Source organism: Labrus bergylta, chromosome 5, assembly GCF_963930695.1.
Source record: "Labrus bergylta chromosome 5, fLabBer1.1, whole genome shotgun sequence".
Taxonomy (NCBI): Eukaryota; Metazoa; Chordata; class Actinopteri; order Labriformes; family Labridae; genus Labrus; species Labrus bergylta.
The window spans coordinates 27,458,131-27,485,605 of NC_089199.1; the positions used below are offsets into that span (position 1 = coordinate 27,458,131).

General features: G+C 40.4%; 1 protein-coding gene across 2 annotated transcripts; it reads left to right on the top strand.

The window, feature by feature from the left end:
• Nucleotides 1–27,475, top strand: hdac11 (histone deacetylase 11). 2 transcript variants are annotated; one of them, XM_020632741.3, is made up of 11 exons: nt 1–212; nt 2,347–2,406; nt 2,536–2,684; nt 5,046–5,146; nt 6,953–7,069; nt 11,906–11,948; nt 13,195–13,271; nt 14,590–14,652; nt 20,747–20,843; nt 22,329–22,507; nt 24,018–27,475. In XM_020632741.3, the coding sequence occupies exons 2-11, from the start codon at nt 2,372–2,374 to the stop codon at nt 24,258–24,260; spliced, it is 1,104 nt and encodes a 367-aa protein (XP_020488397.2). In that variant the 5' UTR covers nt 1–212; nt 2,347–2,371; the 3' UTR covers nt 24,261–27,475. The 2 variants fall into 2 exon arrangements, with proteins under 2 accessions (XP_020488397.2, XP_029132940.2); XM_029277107.2 differs by lacking the exon at nt 1–212 and adding an exon at nt 450–559.

The window sequence follows — 27,475 nt, forward strand, 5'->3', positions numbered from 1 at the left end:
GCGTCATCTACGTAAGAAAGGAGCAGGAAGAAAATAAAGACACTGTAGAGATAACACTGTCAAAATAACGTTGTTTATAGTATATCGGCTTGATACTGACAAATAACCTAAGCGTAATCCTGTGTGGAGGGAAACGCGGTGATATTTTCCAGTCATTTGTTTTATTTCCAGCAGTTTTTCTGTGACCAGCGTTATTGCACATACAGTAGCAGGTGAGTCACATCGACTTTGTCTGGCTTCTGTCCTTTAAAACAGGCTGATACAGCTCTCATGAGAACCTTTGTGTCTTTAACCCTGAAATTAGCTGAGTAAGATTGTGAACAGCATCCACAGACAGTGCAAGGAGGCTGTATGACTCCACGGAAACAGCACTTTATGCCGTTGCGTCTTTGGAAATGTTTACATGTCACTGCGCATGCGCGGAAGTGTGCAGCGTTCCAAAGTCTCTTAACATTGCATCTGATTCTCTCACATGCGTGAATTTTTTTGTTTTGCACTTGGGTCTGTTTATTTCAACAGGGAGTCTTGTAGAGTAGAAATGCAACCGAAAGATAAGCAGGTACCGTGTTTTTTTTTTTTTTTTTTTTTTGCAGGAATGACACAGGAATGGCTTTATGCGAAGCGACGTGGGTTACGTTGCTTGAAGGCAGCAGCTGATCACATCTGGGTCAGCTGTCATTCGGCTTTGTCAGCTGTGGAGACTTGTGATGGAGTTTGTGAATGCACATTTGTACGCTCCATTAAAAGTAAAAGAAGAATACACTTAACATTTGCAAAGCCTTTCTGTTGCCTACTTTACGAGGCCTACCTGTTTAACAAACAACATATATATTTGCTTCTCTATTTATTGATCTTGTGGTTCTTTTTTTTGTTTAAATCAGGATTTTGGTGAATTCTAAACACCTTTTTTTTATTTTGTATTTATCAGGTTTAAACTCAGGAACTACTCAGGAAAGGTCAGAAAGATTAATCTTTGTTTTTATGACATATACATTCTAATGTATTTTTTTTTAACAAGATGGTTGATTGGAGTCAAATATTAAACTTTTTTTAGTGATACATTTTAATAAGTCATCTGTTTTTCACCGTGGTAGGAAATGGCAGTGATGTCGCTGAGAATGCTTTGAGCAAACAAAGTCATACATCATGGAATTCAGAGTCAAACAAATCACATTGTCTACAGGGTTGATCCGCAGCTGTCTTTAATCCAGACCTAATCTCTAAAAAGTCGCTGTGTCTTCTGGTTGAAGACTTCAGACAAGGCTGCAACATTCAAAACTAAATACCTACAGCACTCCACATAATGCATGAGATTTTACCAGAGAAACTGCTGCTCTTTGCTATGCTCCAATATCACTTTGCTTCTACTCTTTATGCCTGTGTAAAGTTGCACATAGCAGTTGAGCGAGCAGGAAGTCAGGTGCAGAAATAGCCTTTTGCAGACTGCAAATATTAAGTGGATTAAGCATGTGCTCTTTATGATGCATTATTTTTTCAGACTCTTTTATAAACTGAGTGGCAGAGGCCGCTATGCAACATGCCAGTCCAACTTACATTAGCTTATCAATGATGGCTATGCCTACTTGAGATATTGGAGCTTCATTGTCTAGCAAAAGACACTGCAACATGAGATCAACCGTCCATTTACCATTTAGAATATGGCCCTCTTTGCCTGCTCTATAGAACCACACAAAGTCAACTTTCAACAGTTTTAGTAAACGTACAAGTTCACGTAAATTAATCAAATCAGCAATAATTGAGAAAAGAGTTGAACTGGTTACTCTGTGTGTGGTTTGAAGCTGCGTTGAGAGCAGAGAAAATACGTCCCATCTGCAGAGGGGTGGCTGTGGATCAGTGGTCGAGTCGGTCGTCTGTCAACTGGAAAGTAGGGGGGGGGTTCGATCCCCAGCTTCTGCAGCCACATGTTGGGTGTGACACGACACTTAACCCCAAGTTGCTCCCGCTGCTTCGTCGTCAGCTGTGTATGAATGGGATTAGTTATTTCTGATGGTCCCACTACAGAGCAGCCTCTGCCATCAGTGTGTGAATGTGCAGTTGTGACCTGTGGTGTAAAAGTGCTTTGAGTAGTCAGAAGACTAGAAAAGCGCTATACAAGCTCAAGTCCATTTACCATTAGAAGTGGAATTCAGTGGAATATCTGCCTAAGCCTCCATCTTTGCTTCTGTAAAGACATTTATTAAATTAGATTTTGGTACACCAGGTTAAAAGTATTAAATAGATATCTTATTCTGTGTCATGTGTTTGATCATTTTAGACTAACTGTAAACATTAACTGCAAGTGAATTCATTGAAATATTAGTTAATATTCTTCACTTTTCCCCCCAGATGAAAAAAGGAATGCCTGAAAAACATGTCTCACAAAGAAGATAATGAAGGCAAAAAGAGGTAAGCCGAACCAATAAAAACCAAGACAGTTCCAACAATACCATAGAGTATAAGCCACTGGGAAATCATTTCATGTAAATGTAATGCAGCAGCATTCGATTTAACACCTCTTTGACCGTCTTCCTTCAGCCCTCACCGCACTGAATTGTACACCAGCATCCCTGGAACATGTCTGCCCATTGTGTACCACCCTGACTACAACATCACCTTCATGGGCCTTGAAAAGCTCCATCCATTTGATGCAGGGAAGTGGGGGAAAGTCATTCACTTCTTGAAAGGTAAGAGAATGAGAAAACAGAGTGGTAGATAGGGAGGACATTTCCCCGAGCTGATGTATATGGAATCACTCAGGGTGCATCAAAGAGGCAAAGAGAGGTAGAGATGAGAGAGGTAGAGAGGTGAGAAACAGAAGCTGAAGAGGGGAAATTCAGAGCAATAGAGCACAGATAATTAGAGAAAACTCCCTGTGGGAGTCTTTTCAGGTACAGGAGATGAGGCCAAGCACAGGTTCCAAGGCCAAGGGAAAACAGTGACTTGCTAACTGGCACCACTTCACATGAAGTTGTTGTCAAATTGCATCGTTGATTGTCTTTGCATTAAAAGTTCCCTGCACAGCTTAATGAATTCACAAACTTTGAGAAGTTCAGAGTGCAAAAGAAGAACTGAGTTCCTGCTGACAGAGAAAAAACTTTTGATTTATTTTTATTTACACTAGCAGAAAATGCTGTGACAGTGGATTGTATAGCATATGTAGCCAGCATATTTGGAAAATCCTCCAAAGGAAGTTGATTTTCAGATTTTACTTTGTCCTTTGTTCAAGTCAGAGGCAGTTTTTTGAATCCGCAGTCTGAGTGATTGAACTGAAAAATCAGACTTTCTAACTTTCTGTGGTCCAAGAAAAAAACATGGGCATCTACTTAAAGTAATAATTAACTTTTTGTGATTCTGACATTTAAACTTATTTACAGCATGTTAAAACAAAGTTGTTATGCTGAACGCTACCTTAAATGCAACTTGGAAAGTTCAGGGCTGACAAAGTCTCATAGCAGGGTCACATTTTTTACTGCAATTTAATGCAATGAGGTGCCAATTATAGTGTATAGTGCAGGGTAGGGGTGGGACAAAATATCGATAGGGCAATTAGACCTGAGCGGTATGACTTCATGAAATTTCATATAATTTGATATGTAGATAATTATCACGATAAATGTCAGTGTTGTTCAAAGTGTACGTTCCTTTTTTTTATTGGACTGTAAATAGCTAAAATATCTCCAAACTCCGGAAGTTCAGCGGCCTTTTGTTATCGCTCAGCTTCTCATTTCGTCCCATATCCCTGCTACATGATTGGCTGTTGGTCGTCTTTTTCTTCTTCTCTTTAATGTTGGGTGGCAACTATCGTTTAAGGCGCATTAGTGAGTCACCGTGTCACTACTTCATGACTCCCTTACTGTGGTGCTTCTGACATGAATGAGGCTAACATGAACAGTTAAACATCGTTTTAATTTTCAGTTTTATTAGTGACTTGGAATGTATCAGTAAACGCAGAATCGCTGTTTCAGGATGTCGTTGTTGTTATTGGCCATGCACCACATGTGGTATCCTATCATGATCTACCCTGTGATGTCCACGCATAGTGCAGGGGTTTGAATGGCCATTGGCCTGGTTATATATGTTGATGATAATAGAAAACGTATTGCAATATATCAATGTATCACATTTTTAACAGGAGCACAATATACTCTGATATTCCATACACTGTTACAAAGGGGTGTGATTGATATGAGTGACTTTGATATTTCTTACCTTTTAAATACACCTGTAAATATCAAATTTACCAGAAAACACTCTGTTCTAATGAATGTGTTGCTGTATTTTCTGACAGATTATTTTTATACCAAGTTATCCATAATTTAGACTTGGAATGAAAAAACAAAAGAGAATTCTGTCATTACACAAATGTGTAAATAGAGGACTGAATAAGGCGATGATACTCAAAACAAACGTCAGGTCTGATGAAGACAAATTCCTAATTATTATTATTAATGGAGGCTAGTTAAATACTTATCTACAATTATATCATTCACAGTCTGAAAAAAGTGCCCTTAAATTTGACTGTTGATAATTTTAAGAAAGTGGCGCTGACAGTTCTGTCATTTAATTGTTAAAAAGTGAACTTGTCAGTGCCCCCTGCTGGTTAAACAATGTAACAGAGACATGTAGCCTTCATTTCTGTCCTGCAAAGTCCTATATCCTAAATTACAGATATTATTACAAATAAATACAATTTGAATGTGTTGGTCAAGCGCAACTTCAGACAGAGTTTCTCTTTTTTGGACATTCATGCCAGTGAGTTTGTTGCTGATGGCTACTTGATTCGGCGGCAGAATTCGAGTGAACAGAACCAACTACGTGCAAACAGAGAACATGTTCTGCTTAAGTTAAACTCCACGAGACACAGTCGCTGATACTGTTGAAAAATAAATCCTACCTGGATGTTTGAATGTAACTCTTCTTTTACCTTCCACATTTTCTGTGTATCAAGGTTTATTTTCCAGAAATTGAGGGTTTCCATGTAAGCTCATCATCAGTCTTCACAGGAATGATTGTGACTGTCATCACACACACTGCCTCTCTTTCAGAGGAGGAGTTCATCACTGACGGGAACCTGGTGGAAGCGCGTGAAGCTACAGAAGAGGACCTGCTGGTGGCTCACACCAAAGGCTACCTCAGCAGATTAAAGGTCTCTTTGTTTTCTCTTTACACTGCCAACCTTTACTTCATCGCTTGTTAAGATAGCATGCCATTCATGACAGGTCTTTCCTGTTTCTTCACCGTCTCTTTGTTTTCTATGCATCACTCCGTAGTACTCAGGCGGAGAGAAATCCATCAGGACTGATTGATTTATTATTATGATGAAATGTTACTTGGAATTCAATCCAAACGGGTAAATAATTTTTGAATTTGGCATTTGCCTGCTATGGCATTGTTTATTTATGTATCAATCAGTGTAACTTTTATTTGTATAAGGACATAAGAAAAAGAAAACTAATGCGACACACTACAGCATGTATATAGCCTAAGCTAGTTTGTAATGCCTTTCCCTAAATGGGCCTTGAAAATACTCAAAAATCAACAAGTTCATAAATCAAAAGTCAGAACAGGATGCAACATATCCTACTATAAAACAAAGTCAAACATGAAGCACAAGATCATGCATGACTACAGACTGAGTCCTCTTTAAAAACGGTTTGAGTTTGAGTTTCCCTCTGCAGGTCAGACGTTCCACATTTTGATCCCCTGAACAACAAAGACTGTTTGTCCGAGTGAAGATTTAAGAAAGGGCATAGATGCTCCGTGTGTTACAAAACCTGATACTGCAAGTAGAACCACCAAGGTCACAGAGCACCCGAGGAGCCTGATGATAAACAACAGTATAGAGTTCTCATTGAAATGCGGGGGTTTATCCATCGGGGGAATTAGACCCTCATTCAAATCAATCATGTTGACCATATTCAGAAGACAGCAGCTCTTTAATTTCAGTCGCTAAGAGCTTATTTGCCTTTTAAGTTGAGTTTATTACTTTTTTTTATTCCTACCCTTCAAAGTAGAACTCGTGGGCACAACCCCTTTTGAAGGTCTCGATCCCGTCTCGGGATCAAAAGTATTTTGCGTCAGTCTTTTTTCGGTCTCGGACTGGGCGGACTCCAGATTTTAAATCAAGACCAGATCAAGAACCACGACTGGCAGGCTATTTTTCCACATCATCACTGTGATCAGAAGGCAAACGCCTCTTTCTTAAAGAGCAAATAACTTAAAGTCATACATAGTTTGATTTGTTTTACCCCCCGATTACGATCTGCAACCTCCCTGGTGTCACAGTCTAAGTGAGTGACACGCACCCTGCACACAAGATGATGATTCGTCAGTGATATGGTCTTGGTCTACTCTTTCTAGCCCTGCCTTGGTCTTGGTCTTGACTCGGTCTCAACCCCTAAATGTTGGTCTCTGAGCACACTGGTCTCGGGTGTGTCTTGGACTGGTTTAGTGTGGTCTTGACTACGACACTAGTTCCAGGCACCAGCTCACTCTGACATCAGCATATTTTATAACCTCGGTGATTTGAACAAAAAGTGAGACGTTGTTGAAATGTCTCATAAAGGGAGTGTTGCAGAAAGCGATGAACTGATAACAGTCTTTAACATCATGTTCTTAGACTCTGCAGCTTATTTATTCTCTCTTTGCTCTACTGCATACAGAGCTATTTGTCAGAGGGCCCTGGAGAAGTCTCCCAGTTCTCTGTTGTGTATTTGAATTATTCTGTGCAGTTAAATTGCATGAGACTAGAGGCTCAAGCCTGCCCACTGACAGCGTGGTTATCTCTTTCTTTAGTCACCTCTTTAACGTCTTAACATCCAAACTCTGCTGGGTGCATGTTAAAATGTTTCTCTTACCTGTGTGGGTTTCCCTCTGTGATTTTTGTTTGCCCTACAAGCTCACAGAAAAGGCCTCTACACGCTGGGTCTAATCGCTCTCTTTTTCACTTTAGTGGTCTTTTGTGGTGGCAACCATCACAGAAATCCCACCCCTCATGTTGCTGCCTAATTTCCTGGTGCAGCGGAGAGTGTTGAGGCCGTTGCGGACACAGACTGGAGGAACAATAATGGTAGGAAATCTCCCGAGCTTCATTTCCTTTTTTTTTTTTTTTTTTTATGTGTTTGCCTGTAGCTGATAATATTAACATATTTTACCCATCTTCTTGCTATGTAGCATCGTTTGTCAAAGGAGAGAAATCCAGATAATGATCTGCAGTGTAGTACTATCAAATAATGGAGTGATCGACTACTGTCTCTGTAACCTTTATCAGATAATACCATGGTGGTGCATCACAGATCACACATGCAGAACCTCAGCAGCATAAAAAAACATGAATGATTTATCATTTATACAGAACTTTAAAAGATTTTCAAGAAAAACAGATTTACTATCTCAGTGTCATACTCTCAACCTTTCCTGTTGCACTTCCATTATCCATTTGTAAGCCTATATTTTCTCTCAATCAAAACAATAACAGAAGATGACATTGAGGCTGGCGAGGAATCATGGGAGGCAATCTCTCGCTGCAACACCTGTTAGTTTGGTGTTTGCCAGGAAAATTAAAGGGGCACGGGGCAAAACGGCCGTGTGGGGGTGCCGCTTACTTCTCTGGTCAAAACAAAAACAAACCATTCAGGAACAGAATCTAAACTACTAACCACTGTGCCACCAGCGCCCCTCTTCAACAACATTTCTGACAATCAGTCTTTTTAGTCAAAGCTTACAGATTGTGGAGCTATGGTGGGGATTTAAAATCAAGCCTTGGCTTTTTTGGATAGAGTGGCTCCTATTTTGGTCTGCTGAGCTAAAATGATCCGCCCCTCCTTCACCAGTGTTTGCAGCACCGGGCTCTCTGGCAACTGTTTTAGTCCAAACATGTCGTTAATGCATTTTAATCCTGTGTAGTAACAAGTCATTATGAATGTCTATACTTTAGCAGCATTATAGAATTTTGAAAAGTAATGCACTACTAGTTATGCAAATAGTAGTGGAGCTACAGTAATATGTTAGTTTGTAACGCACTACATCCAACACTGATGATAAGTCATGTGAAATACAAATTGACAAAGGATCAGACACAGGATGGGGCAGGTGGAAGTACACTGAATAGAGGTACTCTTGTAGAGTGTAATTCTCAGGCGCAAAGAGCCGCCAGAACTAACGTGACATTGTGATACAGGTTGAAGTTAGAGAGCTAAACCCTTCCTAGCTGAAATTGTGTCAGCAGAAGAATGAGAGTCCATGTACAATGGCTGAGTCAAGAGAAAATACTAAAGAAAGAACATTAGAGGGCCCAGTACTGAGCCCTGGAGTGAAGGGTAATAGGACTCCGCTTATAGCACCTTTAAAGTCTTTCACTCTCTCAACGCTCTCAACACTATATGCTATTCAAACACACCTTCATTCACCAATGGCTCATCATGTACTGTTGTGGTACTCATACACACACTCCAACATGTTTGCCCAGATAAGGTGAACAAGTGAACACAACTGAATGTACCTCTCTACAGGAGAAAGTGTGCTGTGCCTCCTTTTAAACAAGTTTTCTAGTACTTTAAAGACTTAAAAGGATGAAACCCTACACAGCTATGTACAGTTTTTACTCTATCCTGAACAAAGGTACAAGGACACTACAACTTGTGTGTTGTGAGTCTTTCCTTCTAAAACTTCCCAGCGGAAACAACAAACAAGGATTGAACCACCAGTCGTCCAATGAAATGATCAATCTTCCTTTTTAGCCACAGTAAAACAGTAAAGAGAATTTGTGGGGGGGGGGGGGGCTGCTCACAGTGTAATCCACTAGCTGTACTTTGCTGTAAGACGTACAGATCATAAACTTTTATTTGAAACTAGTAAAAATCTAACAATTTGCATACCTGTTTTTATACCATGGCAACAACTAGTCCTAAACACGCTATGTTTGGTAATTTCTTGGTTTGAATTACAGAACATTTCTGCACAATGTCTAAACTGCAAAATGTACCACCAATGTACATTGGTGTTTTAAAACATTGCCAATACATTTGATAACTTTAGACAAGTGGTTCCCAACTCGTGACACTGGCACTTTTACTTCACAAAACCCTGGCGACCCCGGACATCCAAAACACACACAGCTTTTTGCTAAAATCAATTTGTTTTCCATCATGTCATAGTTTCTCTACTGTGTTGCAAGTAAACATCCAGTTTAGACCACATTTAGGCTTTTGACATTTCTGCACAACGGATGACTTTGCTCAATATATTTTAATATACAATATATGTCTTTTATAAATCAATAAATACAAATTTCAAGGTCGAAGTATTGAACATTTTGAATACCTTAGTAGATATATTGTTTTTTTTTGCACATTTTTCTTTCAAATACGTTTAAATTCTTTATGTAAGAGGCACAGCACATTTCTCTTATCTCATTTAGAAAACAATACAAATTTTAGTTGACTTAATCTACATCTCTTACATGTAACGTCTGGATTGAGGAAAAGTTTGTGAGCTTCCTCCTACAAAATCTCTTGTTTCAATTTGTACTCCTGTAAAGCAGTTTACTTCATTTTCAGATGAACATGAGGAGAAACTGAGAGCCACTTTTGCTTAAATTGTTGTAGAAAACAGAAAAAGAGGCATAAGCGATCAACAGAAAGCTCATGCAGTGGCAAACGGAAAATGTCACAGTGTGGTGTTTGCTCTCCATCTATTTGATCCAAATACTAACAATGTTAGAGCTAGCGTCTTACAAAACGGTCTTTTTACTCTGAGTCTGATGGTTTGATGGAGTCGAGGAGATCCAATTAGAGGGCTATAGTAGAATGTCCCTGGCACTCTCACTGCTTACTCTTAAGTGCTTGTTTTCCAGACACAGAGAAGAGTGTTAGAGCCCTGGCCCGAGTGTGTGCACACATGCTAATGTGTTATTACTCATCCATCAGAGAGCCATATTGGCATTTGCACACAATCTTCCATTCTCATATCTCTCCTCACATCAGGAGTCCTACAAGCTTAGCTCCAGGAGTAGAACACAGTGAAGCCTCCGTTTTCACCCTTGAAAGAAAATCTTGACCTGCCTCGGAAAGAGGCGCCATACCGCTGTGCCTTTCACTTTCTACGCAGTGTAAAAAAAAAAAAGTATGTTACAGTCTTTTGGAGCTGTGAAGCACTTACAATATTTTGAGATTTTATCCCAAGATAACTACTACCTAGGTAAGCCCTCAGTGGTTTCTATAGAGGATGAGCCAGTGGAGTGGCCAGCCTCAAATAACATCCTCCTCATGCGTGGCCATGCACAAGATGAAGTTGATCATCGTGTGAGACAAACCCTGCACGTCTCTGTTTTCTCAGTAATAATGCTCTCAGGAGTAGGTTTAGCATATATATGTGAACTGAATGATTCCTTGAGGTAAAGTCAGAATGTCTACAACCACACACGCTCAATGCATAGGTGAGTTTTCTGCTCCAGACACGTTTACATTTAAACAGATTTGTTCATTGGTGGCATTGGAATAGCAAAATGTCTTGCTTCTCTGATGGGTGAAAGAAATCTGTGTTCTGTGTAGAGTTACATAATGTCTTGATTAACAGCAGTTTACCTATCAGCCATTTACAGCTGTGCATGTTTTACAGTACTAGCTGACAGATTTGTAATATGTTCCCTGCTTTTTTGATTTAAACTGCTCAGCCTCTGGTTGCTGATATTGATATCGGGGGATGGGGGGGTTCATGGCACATCCCAGATTCAAAAAGTAAACACGGCAAAATAAGAAGAACCAACCTTTGTAGATTTCTACATCTTACCACAAAGTAAATGGTGATTCCAAAGGTGATATTAATTGAATTTTGGGGGGGATTCAAAAGCTTCTTTGCTTAGAATTAAACAATACATTTTTTCATCTGTCTTTTTTATAACCAATCAAATCTGAAAGGAATTTGACTCAACATTAATCATAGGAGATGATTGAGAGGGATTATGTTTGTATGAGCAGGGAATATGCCACTACGAGGCGGCTGTGGCTCGGTTGGTAGAGTCAGAGGTGTGACAAGCGGATGATTGGGGATTTGATCCCCAGCTCCTGCAGCCGCATGTTCGATGTGTCCTTAGGCAAGACACTTAACCCCACGTTGCTCCCGCAGGTTCATCAGCGACGGGATCAGTTAATACCAACGGACACTTAACATAACAGCCTCTGCCATCAGTGTGAGTCTGAATGTGTAGGTGTGACCTGCGGTGTAAAAGCGCTTTGAGTAGTTAGAAGACTAGAAACGTGCTATGCCCTTTACCGTCTACCTTGTAGCATTTCATTGACTCTTAGTAATATAGGGGTTGTATGGGTTCATTTGTCTTCTCCTGTGACACTTTGACACGACTTGTAAAGCAACACATTGGCTGTAATTTGACAGCCATGACCTTTTAATTATAAACCACTGGTTTGAGCTCAGCTTGGGAGTAAGCGTTTCTTTACCTATAGATCAGGGAATACACTCAAATGTTAATGTTTTAACTAAACAGCTGTTTCACAGAATCAACCCAAGATCACCGGGAGGAATCCTTTAATGTCTCTAAATGTTAGTATGTAAATTTAAAGGCTTTAAACTCACACACCATGGTTTAAGGTCAGATTTACTAATGGGAAAATCTAACAGTAGCGTAGGTTGTTACATTCAGCATATAGAGAATTATATCGTGATATGGGCCCTGCACTGAAAAGCTGTAATTGAAGTCATTGCCTGGAGACAGATTTCTAATGTGACAAAAGCTGCTGGATCATTATTTTTCTGCATTTTTGTGTTTATTTGGAAAAGGTCATTTACCTTTTTTTTTAGATTTGGGATTATATTTCGTTCAGAAAAGGTCATATTCATACATTTCTATGTTGGTGTTGAAAAATGAACTGTAATGTTTTGTCTTTCACAGGCAGGAAAACTGGCTGTTGATAAAGGATGGGCCATAAATGTAGGTGAGTTCCTACGTAGTACAGATACCCATAAATGATAAAAAAAACACAAAAACAATCCCTCTCCACTCTATTGGAAAACATGAGTTACCTGTTACTGTTAGTGTGTCAGTCAGATCGCTTAAAACATTAAGCGATTTGCTGAGAATTACGATACAATATATTGAGATTTAACTTTTTTAACTGCATATTATGTCCAGAAAATCAAACTAAATCCAGAACTGTTTCGTCCTACAAGAAAACATTCTCACTTCAGTCTTTTTAGTTCTACACAACGACCGACCAACCGTCTGAAACGACCTGCATCTCCACAAAACTGAACTGAAGACTTATGAACATACCATCTATTACTTATTATTTCGGGGATTTGCATCAAGCTTTTGTTGATAAACCCCGGTAGTGACAGCTCTTCGAGGGTAACGCCTATACTTACAGAGTCTGGGCTTACAATATTTTGTCCTTCCCCAATGAGATCCTTATCCTGAGAAAAATGATACATCTCCTTCTGACTTTCCGCCATCAGTGATAAGACTGAGAGAACATTAGGGTCTTAGGCTGAAAAGCCAGGGTCATCCTTCACACCTCCAGCTAGTGCCAAGCAGGAAACAAAAAAAAAAACGCTGCATCAGACTTTTTACTTTGTACCTTTCTGCTTACTCAGCTTCCTCACACGGCATGTTGTAGAATCTGTGGGACAGATTGTTCTGCATCAATAAACATGATTTTAATATAGATATAAAGGCTATTCAAATGCTTGTGACATCTGCATACTGTGTGTCTCCGCACAGCGAGGACGCTGAGGCTTTGGAAAGGGTGTTTTTTGCAAGCCAGGCAATAAATGATAATCATATTTCACCGGTTTCCTTTCTGGCCTTTATTAATATTCTACTCTACACTATAGTTTAATGAACATGAGCAAAGCGGGGCAGAGGGGACAATAACTCTTAACCTGAATTAATGGTTATCATCCCTATTTAAATAAAAAAAAAAGTCTCCTCACAGTCGTTCCCTCCATCGCTGTACATCGCTCTCCAAGCATTTAAGGAGCCACTGAATGGGCCAATTCTGGTGTCAGCACAGCCATTGTTGTACCACAGGGGAACAGCAGACATTTTTATAAACTGCAATAAACTCAATAACAGCCTATTTTAAGTTGCCCGTTATGGCCGTTTAGAATAATCGTGTGATCGGACCTGCTCTGCGTGTCTAATGGCCCTTACACTGAGCCAGTAGGTTTTCTGTTTCCCAGGAGGAGGCTTCCACCACTGCTCCGGGGACAAGGGAGGGGGCTTCTGCGCCTACGCCGACATCACTCTGGCCATCAAGGTAAGCCAGAGGTCAAGCACAATGTAGAAACAGTCACTCAAACAGTTAACTGCTGCTTCGTTGGAATTGGAAACAAAAATTAAATGGTCCAAAGATATAAAGTCAGCCGAAACATGTATCAGAAAAGCTAGAAGTCTGTTATTTAAGTTGTTTTTCTGTAACAGGCCAAATACAACACATTCAGATCAAAGATATGAGAAGATGTTTCCCGGATCGATTGATGCCTCATTCTGTAATAATCTGATGGTTGTTAACGACAGGAAACGTGCTAAAACTACCAAAATGGCATTGGCATGGAAAGTTGAAGAAAAAAAAAAAGCCTGAATAGATTCCTGACCAATGAGCCAACCAAAACAATCTGTAGCTCCTTTACACAGAGAGTCAGCGACAGCACAGGAACTAACTCTGCCGTTATTCTGCCTTTATACATTTACAATGAACATAAGCGTGCTGTCGGTTAGTAAAATCACACACACAGGGTTCTGGCGTTTTGCATAGGCAAAAGAGGAGCTACATGTCGATAAACAGGGACCTTCACATACAAATACAGTCCCATCTTGAATAGTTTGTGTAAAAGGGATATTACAGAGTCATCAACACACAAACTCCAAAAGAACTACGTTATACTGCCTTATTTCCTTTGGCTTAATAAATTGTGCTATGTATTTCATAAAATACATTGAATCTACTTAAGGTTATCCCCATTGGTTTATCTCTGTGTAAATGTTGTACCTGAGTGAATGGTGTCACTAAAAACTTAGACAAATGATCTGTTTATGGGAAAGAGCGGCAAACCTAGGCTAACATTTGATCCTTAAATGTCCTTCTATACTTTCCCATTCATGACACTGCCTGTTCTTACCAAGTTGTCTCTGAAAGATATCCTCCTGCTTGATTTTATCTGGAAAAGGGAATACTACCAAGTAAATGTCGCCTGGGAAAATGCAAACATAGGATCTTGTAGTTAGGTTGCTGTGAACAGAGCATCGTACCTGTTGATAGTTATAAACAGCTGCTGCAAATTACCAATAATCTTCTGGATGTTCTGGTTTGTAAACAATCTTAAAAGTCAGAGTTTTATGGTAAAGAAAGAGTGAAATGTCAACATGAAGCTGTAACCTGTTTAAGTAAGATTGATAACTACTTCCACCCTAAAAAGTAAGTATTGAAAAGCTGATTATGCAAATGTATTTGCTTCTGGATGCACAAATTAAATTCACCACGATATTACAGGTTTATCTTAAAGGATGACATATTCACATTATTGTTCTGGGATTCCAAAGATAAATCAAATGTTTTTTTAACGTTTATTTTCCAGTTTCTGTTTGAGAGAGTGGAGGGCGTCTCCAAGGCTACCATCATCGATCTGGATGCTCATCAGGTGAGGCCACACCATTACATCTCTCGGTGTCGATGAGCATCAGAGCTAAGAGGCTGACACCAATCAGTGAGGCTCTCTGTGGCTTCAATTGGTCCTCACTGTCATATTCTGTTGAGTATATCTAAAAAACATCTCCACTGGCAAACAGCTGAGTGCATACCAGTTTGTCCATACAATGCACTCAGTGTTTCCCCCGAACACAACCTCTTACTAGCTGTATTTTTATGCACCAATATACCGAGGCAAATTCCCTATCTGAGAGGGTCTACTTGGCAGTCCAAAACCCTGATTCTGATTTATCAGCTAAATGTCGGTGGACTGAGCTCACCCTGGCTTTGAAGAATAATGACTCAACATTTTTGGATGTCTGATTATCATATTTTATTCTAACTTTGGGTTTTAAGCATCATGACTTGTATCCCCCTCCAATTAGCCCTGAGAACTGTTTTAAAACTGATGATGTTTCAAGGTTCCTGAGGTCCATGGCTATAATCCAGAAGTAAAGCTTTTACTTTTTGAGCTATGGCTCAACGGTAATGATGCGCTTTTACCTGTTGACATAAACCGGGGATCAATACACATGCCGAGTAAATAATTCATGAAGAAGAGCAAAAGAGCAGCTCTGCATGAATGCATGGAGATGGGCCTCAAGAACCCGACTCAGCAGATAATTAGGCTGAGGGAAGTATTGGTGATATGCACTAGGTCCTAATTACAGCCCTGAAACATGACACTTGAAGTGCTTTTGTCCTCACATCAATTGAGATGATGGCTTAGACAGCTGTGTTGCTCTACAACAAAACACTAATGATCAATTTGAGGTTGAGTTTGTAACAAGCTTGACTGAGCCCTGCTGTGGAGGCTTACTCCTAGCTGTGTGTGTGTGTGTGTGTGTGTGTGTGTGTGTGTGTGTGTGTGTGTGTGTGTGTGTGTGTGTGTGTGTGTGTGTGTGTGTGTGTGTGTGTGTGTGTGTGTGTGTGTGTGTGTGTGTGTGTGTGTGTGTGTGTGTGTGTGTGTGTGGACCATCCACTTCCCTGGCTCAGTTCATAGAGTCAGTCGTCTCTCAACCAGAAGGTCGAGGGTTCAATCCCCACCGCCGCAGCCACATGTTCGATGTGTCCTTGTGCAATAGCCCCACGTTGCTATCGCTGCTTTATCATCGGCGGTGTATGAATGTGTGTGAATGGGATTAGCTAATACTGATGGCCACTTCACATATCAGCCTCTGCAATGAGGGTGTGAATGTGTAGGTGTGACATATGGTGTGAATGTGTAGGTGTGACATATGGTGTGAATGTGTAGGTGAGACATATGGTGTGAATGTGTAGGTGAGACATATGGTGTGAATGTGTAGGTGTGACATATGGTGTGAATGTGTAGGTGAGACATATGGTGTAAACACATTGTGAGTAGTCCGAAGACTAGAAAACGTGATATAAGCTAAACTGAGGAAGCTTTATCTCTCTTTATACGACAGTACCTGACTTTCTGGAACATTTTTGGATAAATGGTAAATGGACTTGAGCTTGTATAGTACCTTTCTAGTCTTCTGACTACTCAAAGCACTTTTACAGCACAAGTCACACCTACACATTCACACACTGATGACGGAGGATGCTCTGTAAAGTGACCATCAGTATTAACTAATTCCATTCACACACATTTTTGTGTCCATCCCATAAAAAAATCCTCCTTGTCAATTTAGTTTGCATGGGCTTTGTTTATGCGACTTTGTTCACATTGTTTATCAGAACACAGAGATTACTGACCACCCACATTTAAAAAGGTGTCAGAAAATGTTTACTCATCCTGCAGGTTTCTGTGAGACCACACTGTCTCTGAAGATTTGCAAGCTGATATACTGAACTGTCAAACCCATCAGTCAGTCATAGATGTGTCTCTTTGTCGAGCACCGTTACACATTGATTTAGAAATGTGTTATTATCACTATTAATGAAATGTTCTCTATGTTTAACATTTAGATAACAGCCATTAATGATCACTTACATTTTCTACAAACATTCCTCCTCTTACTCTGTTACAGATCCCCTGCCCGTTTGATTCTGTTTTAAGTAGAAATAGGATGGATCAAAAATTCAGTGCAGATGTTTGAACTTGGTAAGGGAGCAGAGAAAAAAAAGGAAACGCTGTTCGAAGGCAGAAGTCAGGCTTTTGGCTGACAATAACAAATGGTTTGAAACAGCAATCTTTTATTGTAAAGTATGTGGGGGAGAGGATAAGACTAATAAGACTGCCGGCAGCCGGAGGTTAGGCAGCATATGAGCTGATTTATATTCTCAGGCTGTCTTTTAAAGGCACGGTGGAGCACAGTATTCACTCACATGTTGATTTAGTCATTGTCTCAAGGAAGCTTGTATTCGCCTTCAGTGCAGTATGAGTTCTCTGGTTAATCCACAGAGTACAAACTTAATGTTACCCCTTTATATACACTGGAGATGTACCACCGGTCTCAGCCTTCAGCGGTGAAGCATTTTCAAGTAGTTCCAACCAACTGTTTTAAACTGTATACAGTAAACCGCTGCTTTTATTCAACCTAAAAAAAAATGCCATGTTCTTCTTTAGTTTTTAGGTTTATTTTAGTAACCGGTGACTTGACGACCTGTGTACTGTGATGTGACCTTGTTGCAACTCTAAATAAAGGACATGCTATTAAAGGGAGGTAAATGATAATCTTGTTGCCCTCTAGCACAAACAGATCGTGTGTGTTGGGATTTGATAGATGTCGATCAGGAATCCAGCTCCATGGGCTGTGGCTCAGTTGCTAGTATCGGTCGTCTCTCAACCGGAAGGTCGAGGGTTAGGTATCCCCAGAGGTTATATCCTCCAAGCGAGCGACCCGGGTTTGAATCTAACTTGTGGCTCCTTTCCTGCATGTCAACTTCTGTCTCTCTCTCTGGTCTCTGACTCAATCCACTGATCTGTCTATAATAAAGGCATAAAAAGCCCAAAAATAAACCTGTAAACATTTTTTTAACAAAAATTAATGAGTTGTTAAATGCCCATTGAAATCCTTTCCCCCCCCTTTACTAAACGAGCAGTACACTAATAGATGAGTGTGTTAATGCTATAGTCAGTTGCTCCATCGATGTGCTTCTCTGACACTGTGGTACAGAACAAAAATAATTTGGCCTGTACCACCACTGAGATAAAAAAGGTTTGTTGTTGATTTTGCCCTTTTTTTTCTACACCATGTTTCTACAGTATGGGCCTGTGGTTAAACTAGAAAGATAATAATGAAACTAGCTTATTGATTGATACAGGAAGTAAGAAAATCTAAGCACCAATTCCGTGGCCCTATTTTCATTACAGCACAAGAAGCAGCACAAGCAGTGTTTCCATAATTTGAACATTTTCTCTGACGGGTTATATTTAAATAAACTACTTTCATAAAGATTCAAGCCAGTGGATGTGTTTAAATTGGCAACAAAATGTAAATAAAGCAGAAATTCTGGTTAATGTTTGTGCATTTGTCTGTGAATGAAAATAAGCATTTCTAACATTATCAGTATCTCCCAGCTGCTTCTGAGGAATGAAAACTTCTTCAGCGTATTTAAATCCCTGCAGGCCTTTGCAGGCTGTAGGACACATGTCTTGATAAATCTGCAGCCTCGGGAGTGGAGAGGCACTGTGTCATAGATCAGTGCCATTACCCCACAATCTTCTCACCGTGTTTACCGTCAATAAATCATGTGTTAATGACAGCAGGCTGCTACAGAATAATCAAGCACATGAAAAGGGTTTACTTTAACTCAGTATGCTGCATGTTTGATCCCCTTCACACTTTTTTAAAAGATAAATTCAGCTGTGTATCAAAAGCATTTCAAAGAAAGTGTTGCCTGACACCTCTGAAGATATTATTTAACTCTATTAACATCCAGAAACAGTATAGTTAACATTCAGGGCATTCATATCAAAATCTGTGTTAAAGAGCCCATATTCTGCCCTTTTTGGGTTTGTACATTTAATCTATGTAGATACTTTTGTACGTTCACAATAGATAAAGTCAGAAAAAAGTGTCTGTTTTCATGTACTGCTCCTCCTTGCTCCCTCTACGCTCTGAGTCTGTCAGCTACACTCTGTTGAGCCCACACTGTTAGACCCCACGTGGGCCAAGTCTGCTCTGATTGGTCTGCCGATCCGCTCTGTCGTTATTGGTCAGTTGCTCAGCACGCTTCTTGGAAATTTCAACATGAGCTGCTGGGCTTGCCACAACGAGCCAATGGGCTTAGATCAGTGATCTCACACTGACAATGATGTCGCACTGACAGATTTTTATCGAGGGGGGCTAGAACCGAGCGTTACATGCGGCTAATGCTTGAATTTTTGCACATAGATGTTCCTAAACATGCACAGGACACTTGGAAAACACACTAAAGGGCATATAAAACCAGAAAAAGCAGACCTTTAAATGATTCTGTCAAGTTATTTATTTATGTTGTTATTTTACTCACTAATTACTGAAGGAAATCCCCTCTGGTGCTCTGTGTCCTCATGATATTCCTCTCCTCCATCCAGATAACAATGTGATTTCCTGGAGAAGCCTCCTTCCATTTGTTAATCTGTTGTCGTCATGTGTCACTGTGATTGGCTCGTCTGTTTTAATCAAAATGAGACCTGTGAGACCTTTGACTTGTACTCCACTTAACCCCCTTCACCCAGCTCTCAGGTGTGCTTGGTGACAAGCCCTATTTCTTTTTATGCCAGCACAATAAAAATAGGACCTTCAGACAGGATGGGATTTGTAAAAAAATCAGCATCCTTCTTTTCAGATTATTCTTTACAAATTATGCCATTGAAGAAGCAGATTGGGATTTTCTGGTACAACTTCACCAACTACCAGGTGCATGGAGAGTGCAAGAAGGCTTTAAGAGGTCAGAAAGCTGCAGCAACACTTGTAGTATGTAGATCAACTTTATTAGACTAATGCATTTCAGGCTCATCCAATTATAAATGACCAATGATGCCAGAATTCAATATTTGACCTTGTGCATTTTTCAAGTCAGATTTTGCTATGTGGTATTAATGAAAGTCTGCTTTGTTGAGCTCAGGTAGATTTAAGTTCCCATGTTTCCAATGAGGAGATAGCTTTGCAGAAAACGTCTAGAGGAAAGCTCAGCGCCCAGCGATCCACCTTGTTGGTGCAGCCGCTCCGAGCGTTGAAGTTGAAAATCTTTCAACTTTTCAGAAAGACGCTGTTGACGAAACATGTCTTGGACCCACACCCTCTTTGCTCCGTGTCTGATCAAGAATAAATGATCTTAAGTCAAAAAAAATACTGTAAAAAGTAACGGTGTCTGTCATACTGCGGCCCTTGACAGGACGGCGTGGAGCACTATTCTTCTCAGCTCACAAATGCTTCCTGCTAGCGCTCCCGAGCGCACAGCCAGCGCTTTTTTTTTTTTGCCCTGGAAAAAAAAAACGCTTGTTGGACACGGATGCCTAAAGGTCCCAAAAGTTTTTTGTATCTCATTTTATAAAGATGCACAGCTTAGCAACTTGATCTGTACTTAGGTTTGTAAGAGAAGCAGCACATTAGAAACTATGTGCTTTAACAATGGATTTACACAGTCTCAGGGGGGATGATGTACAGCCGACACCAAATCGTTCTACATGTCCATAGATCGTCCTTTTCATCAAGTAATACTAAACTTGGCACGGAGCCTAATCTCCTCCTGACAGCAGCCCGACTCTTCGGGTGACAAAAGGAGGGCAGGAAAATGAAAAATGATGGCGTAGCAATGACTCTTTAGAAGTGTTTTCACCATTAAATGCATGAAGGCGACAAGACTGTTTATCCCTGACCTGCTGCTGTCACTCATGTTAGTGTATCTCAGGTGAACAAGTGTGTCTGAGTGACACTTGTGCGGCCTTGGCTCTGTCATGTAATATGTAGTCGAGTGTCAAACTGCTGTGAGTTATGAACTGCTTTTGTATAACACATAAATGAGGATACATGAAGGGTGAAAAACCAATTCCTTAATCCAGTTTGTCATAGTTGGATTACTTTTTAAGAAGCAGAGACGGCGCCAAAGGGCTTGCTTATAACGTTTGTAATAAATCTGCTCTGTTGTAGGGAAATGGACATGAGCGAGACTTCTTGGAGGACAAGAGAGTGTTCATCATGGATATGTATAACCGATACATTTATCCCGGGGACACGTTTGCCAAAAGTGAGTGGAAAGCAGTATCGATGGTAAACTCCTGCTCCTGATGCTCGGCTGGAGGTCGGGCTCGGTTGATGACATTGCCTTTTGATTCTGCTGTTCGTCCCGCTGCTCCACCAATCCACGACCACTCACTCTGTTGGCATTCAGCAGGAGATCCGTCATGCAGCAATCTATGCAACGCAATAATCAAAGCTTTTACACAAATGAATATGCCAATACGTTAACGCTCATCTGACAGCAACCACACACGTTGTAACCCCACTTCTAACCTTCCCTCTGGAGTTGAAATGTTACAGTCCTGTCTTTAAAGGTCACATATCAGGCATAAAACCTGTTTTTCCAACACTAATATGTGTCCCTAGGCTGTCTGTAAAGCCTCAATTATGAGAAAAGTCCATCCTCTCTGTTGTTTGCCTGCTCCACTTTTCAGAAAACGTGTGTTCAAACAGGATGTTTGGAGATTTTCCCTTTGTGACATACAAAGGGCAGTAACCCCTCCCACAGGTGGGTGACACTCCCACAGCTAGGTGTTTGTTCTGCCCTCTGAGTCTGCCTTCTTACTGAAAACAATGAGGCATGGTGCCCAAGACACCCAAGTCCTTCCAGAGAGGGGGCGTGGTCAGACACAGCTCATTTGCATTTAAAGGTACAGACACAGAAACAGCCTGTTCTGAGCAGGGCTGAAATAGAGGGGGTTATAGGCATTATCAAATACAGGGTCAGAGAGGATTTATAACAAGAAACTTCACAGACATGATTAGGGGACCTCTGAGACTTATTTAAACCTGTTTAAAAGGAGGATAATATGTGACCTTTAAAATTATCTCTATCCTTTGGTTGTCGTCTTCTTTACTGCAATTAATTGAACTGAAAACATTTTGTAATCATCCGGCCTTAAGAACATGAAGTAAACGCACATTCTGGCTTGTTTTAGATAAAACAGTCCACTTCTACCTCATGTTTTTCCTCCAAGACACCTTTATTTTATTGTACCTTCAAAGACAAAAAAAAATCCCATATTTGGACACTTTTTTTTTTGCTATCAAGTCTTTAGAAAGAAGCCAAACAAGACTTGAAAAAACCAGCAGCAGTTGACAACCTGTTCTTTCTCGCTTCTGTAGCTTCATTCTCTTTGAATTTTTTAACATGAATGGCCTCCAAATTAACCTTTTTTCATCATTTGCATTAATTATTGGAAATGTACATGCTAATTAATTAAGCACTGCAGTTGATATACACGTCAGAGTATTCTAAAGAGAAGCACTTTGTTACATTCCTGAACATTGATTGGAATTCATTCATTGTAGTAAGTACTAACCTGCATACAGTATATATCTGTTCCCTGAATTCAGCCCCCCATTTGCTGTAATACTATTTATACTCTACTATTATGTACTGGTTGTTTTATTGATGGCAACATTCTTGAGCTTTGTGTTTCGGTCCGTCCATGATGCATCCCTCCTGTCTCTGTTCTTTCCTTTTCTTCAGGAGCCATAAAGAGGAAGGTGGAGCTGGACTGGGGCACTGAAGACTCCGAGTACCTTCAGAAAGTGGAACTTCACTCAGAGGGAGCGCTGAATGAGGTACGACCTGACATCATCGTCTACAACGCTGGGACAGACATCTTGGATGGGGACCCGCTTGGAGGACTCTCCATATCTCCACAGGTGCTGTACCTGCTGCGTCAGACTTTCTTATACTGTCGATGTTATCTAAAGTAGGTGGGAAGCCACAGGGCAATCTTTAACTCTCACTAGAGCAAAGGATGTAGTTCAAATGCCTTTAATAAATCAAGGTAAAAACATTAACTAACAAGAAAAAACCCTGACAGGTTTTGACCACACAGGATCTTCTTCAAGGCAAAATAGAGTCTAGGCCAAGCGGCAACATCCAGTGCTGAAAAATAAAGCCAATGCAGAAGAGCAAAGTCCTGCAGTTCATCATGGGTCTGCTTGAGGCTGGCACCAGAAGCCCCAGAAGTCACATACTTAGAAATGATCATGTTCTTTACAAGACAGAATTAACTATTTTTTATTGCAAACATAATTATTATTATTTGATGATAAAAGTTCAAGCAAGGTGCCCTCTGCTGCTGCAGGTCAACATTTCACACTAAAGTGTATCTCACATTATAAGGCTGATAAAACTTAAAATGAAGATAACTTTTACTTGTTAAAAAACTAAATATAGCAGTCTCACTTGGCTGAAAATTAGCTTCTCTCCACTGATCCTGGCAGATTCAGGGCGTCCCAGCTCAATCTGAGATCTGAAGTGTGAGTCTTATGAGCATTAAATAGTAAGAGAGTATTCAGCTGAAAAAGGTTGAACGTCTGGCTCACAGCTGGCACGGCGATACAACAGACCCCGACCTGAAGCAGCGTGAGTGTTACAATATACTGATAACTTTACATCCTCCTTTACTCTTTTAATATGTAAAAAGCTAGAAGTGGCAAAGTAGGATGACAAAGCTGGGTTCATCTGAAAACTACATGAAACGTATTTGTCAGGAGATTTGGAATCCTACTGAGAGCTGATCTGATGAGCCAAACTAGGATTTATGACTTCCTGTGTGCAGAGAAGTCCTGCCAGTGATCCGACAAATCCCTGAAAGTGATTACTGCAAATAAGGTGAATCTGTTAGTGAGGACTGTGCACTGATTTGGTGCAGAGATAGTTTTGAGTGGAGTTTAATTGAATTTAAACCCAAAAGCAAAGAAATGCTCAGTTAGTCCAGCTTTAATTATTGTTATTTAAAGTTCTGTTGGAACATGTGTTCCTGTCATGGCTAATAAAGATTAAAACCAGTCCTTGTGTTACAAATTGCTCCATAATAAATTAGAGTTTTTACGCAAGCTGTTCCCCCCTCCTGATCCCAAGGCAAACAGTTGTGCGTGTGCGTGCGTGCGTGCGTGCGTGCGTGCGTGCGTGCCTGCCTGCGTGCGTGCGTGCGTGCGTGCGTGTGTGTGTGTCTCTTCTCCCATGTGTGTCACCCCAAAGGACCTGGTGCTGCACAGTGGAGTCGTGAGATATGGCCGCCTTAAGACCTCCATCATTCTCAGGGGGGAGGAAGGGAGCGTAGATAGGAATGTTAGCCTGTAGCTCGACAGAATTCAGAGACATTACAACCATTATGGGCTTTGGATAAACTCACGCTTTTCTCTCCTCTCGCCCTCCCAGGGAATTGTAAAGAGAGATGAGATCGTGTTCAGGGCCGCGAGGCGACGAGGCATCCCGATACTTATGGTGACATCCGGGGGATACCAGAAGAAAACAGCGCGCATCATCGCCGACTCCATACTGAACTTGCACCAGCAGGGCCTGATAGGAGCAGAGGCTCTGGAGGCAGAGGGATCGTCATCACTGGTGACCAGCATGATGTGCAGCTCTGGATCTGTGGGCTCCAGATTCACGGCTGTGTGAGGCACGAGAGTCCTGGAGGAGTTCTCACCTGCAGGTGTGTCATCCACTTGAGAGGTGTTTAAAGGCACTACAGTAACTTTTTATTGCACACTGACCATGAAACTCCAAGGTTACTGCTGAAATGTGCTTCTTTAATATGAAGGAAACAGGTGGTTGACCGATGCTAGTTTGCACATAAGCAACAAAAAATAAGCTTTTTTTTTTATTTTTATTTTTTTTAGATTTTTCATTTTAGATGTAGACGGAATATCTGAAGGAGAAACAAAAAAAAGAGTCCTGAAACAATCAAATTCTCCTGACTGCAGTCAATTTCAGAAGCTTTCAGAAACTACAAATGGATTTGTTTAAATATTCATTCGATGGAGAATAATGGTTTTTATGTTTAATGCATTATTTCGGGCGGCGTTTTAGAGAGGTATTCTTTCATCTCAGGAAATGTAATTATGTCATTTGTGGGCGATTTGATGTATTAGTAGTTCATGAATGAGTTAAGAGGTTTGATATTCTAACAGTAAATGAATAACCCTCTATTAAATGGTTCTGGAGATGAAACACAAGATAACTCCACATGAAAGCGGAACATAATCTAACGGTGATGTTTAACCTTCTTAAACATGAGAAGTCTTCTTTATTACTTGTTAACATTTAGTTTATGAGTTTAATTCTGATGTTTGCACTTGAATATATTTTTAATAATTGAACAGTTAATTGTGTTCCATTGATCAAAATGTGCCATTGGGATTAATACTTACCCTTCTAATTGACTGTATCTGTGCAGTTCACGTTTACATGACCACTTGTATGGTTTTATTGTTGGTACTAAAAATGGCTTTTTGAGGGCGTTTTCACATAAGGCACGATTATTTTATACCATGCTCGACGAAAGAACTTTGGGGTCAAGTGTGCTCAGATCTGGGCCCGGGTCCCGAATGTGAAACCAGCCTAATTGTGAACAAATTTGCACTTTTACTGGTGTATTGTGATAGTACGTTAACACTCCCAGTCTCCTAAAAATCAATGTTCTTGTCGTAGTTTGTCTGTGGTCTGTAGATCAAACCTTCATTAATGTAAACTGTTTAAATGTGAGAGAGGTGCTTTTCCTGGGTTTTTTAGTTCTGAGAGGTTTGCAGTCGTGTACTATAGAGACCTCCTTAATGAGGTTTACATTCTCAGTGGTTTTATTAGTGCAGACAAATTAGATATTTTGGATCAATGTGATTCATGCAGCAACTTCCAAAAATCACTGACACATTCACTGGGCGTGTTGATGTCTGTGTTCGGGTTCTTCTGCCCCTTTAAGCCATGTAAAGTTCAAAAGTTTACTCTGAATGTTCAAGGCACAACTTTAAGATCATTTACAGCTTCTGGCTTTGTATTCTTTACTCAACTGTGAAACCAAGAACTTTGCTGAGACCCACTAACATGCTACCATGGTCATAAAGAAGTTCTCTGAATCCCTGCTGCAGTCAGATTACAGGCTGAGTGAATGACACAAACGAACAATTCATACTTTTCATGTGACGTCACACACTTACTGCACCGCCCACCTGGCAGGCGAGGGATTCGTCCTCCTGCTTCATGATGCATGCAGCATTTTTTTAAAGGGACGACAGTTGTTTAATTGGATGTTTTAAATGACGAGAAGACCAGCCCTGGTTTAACTTCCACAGATTTCCATCTGAGAAGGAAAACAGTCTGTTTTTTGCACAGGCAGCGTCAATCCTAGTACAAAACCAATGCCATTCAGCGCTCAGCGTCTGATGTTTTTTTGCCAGTTTGATCTCGGTTGACTTTCATTGGCTTTCATTCTGGCGCTCATTCTCAACACTAGTTATATATGAACAACACCGGAGTGAAGTTCTTGTTGATTATAGCAAGAGCACAAAACTTGCAGTTTATCTTACCTTTTGGGGTTGTCAGGTGATGTAAACATGCATTTTTTTTTTAGAAGAGATGGAAAAGATACAAGCCCATGCTGCAGCTCAGCAGAGTCTTCAATGTTTTCCGCCACTTTCTGAAGCTGTCTTTGCCCCACAGGCCTCGGCGTCAGTCACGTGACTGAAAACTATGAATCAAGTCTTATTATCAAGCTGGATGAAAAAAAACAGGGATGCCAAATTTCATTTAAAGGACAAATACATGTGCAAATAATTTAGGATGCAGTTTATGGGTTGCAAACATCCTTTTCAATTTAAACTTAAACTTCTGACTTGACCATGTTTCTAGGATTCAGCAATGATAATGGTGAATATGCCTTAAGGTAGAAATGATGGCCAAACTGAAATATGTAGATCCAACCTGTGGCAACACACAAATTCAAACACTGCTGAAGTGGATGAGTGGATGAGCTTTAGAAAATTCTGATTCCTAAAAGCTCATTAGCTCCGTTGTGAAATCCATTGTGGAATGTGGACGTGACAGATGTGATAGTGTGCATCCTCTAGTGTGTGGTGAAGTGTTAAGAAAGCTCAGGGAGAAAAAGTTAAGACACAGCAAAGCTGTTGACCAAATGAAAAGAGAAGTTAATGTTGCTGTGAATGTGGCTAAAGAGAACTTTTAATTATACAACCACATCCTCTGTGGACTCTGGTGTCAGCCATTGCGTTATACATGTTCTGCGGCTGAGTGGACCTGAAGTGGCAGCTGGCAGGTGCTGCTGCTTTGACTTTGTAATGTTTTAAAAAAAAAAACTACTTTTTCACGCTCATTATATCCCACTGCTCTGGCTTCATTCTTCAGGAAAAAGAAGTGGATGAGTGAGGAGGTGAGTACAGACTCATGATGTGTTAAAGGGATCTTTGAACAACATGAAACGCCGTGTTCTGGGGCTCATCCAGGAAGCTGTTTGGACGCACTCTTAATGAAACTGTGAAACGCGGGGCCATATTAATAATGGCAGCCTTAATTAGCTCAAGCTTTTTCGATCTGGCTGCTTTTAAACACGGCTGAAGGTTTGGCGCAGCCTACCTTTAATTAGGACTTAGAGTTTACCACTTATTGTGAGACAGTCTCTACTTCATAGTGATGAGATCGCAGCTCATCAGCCCCATTTCTGTGTCAGCCAGCGTTATACTCACATGTAGCTGATTGAATGTTGTGTGCCAAAATAATCCTGAAGCCTGCACAGCTGTACTGTACTTTGTTTTGTTATACTAATATTGAGAACTACTTCTATGTTTTCATGATGATTTTGAATAAATCATTAACAACCAAAA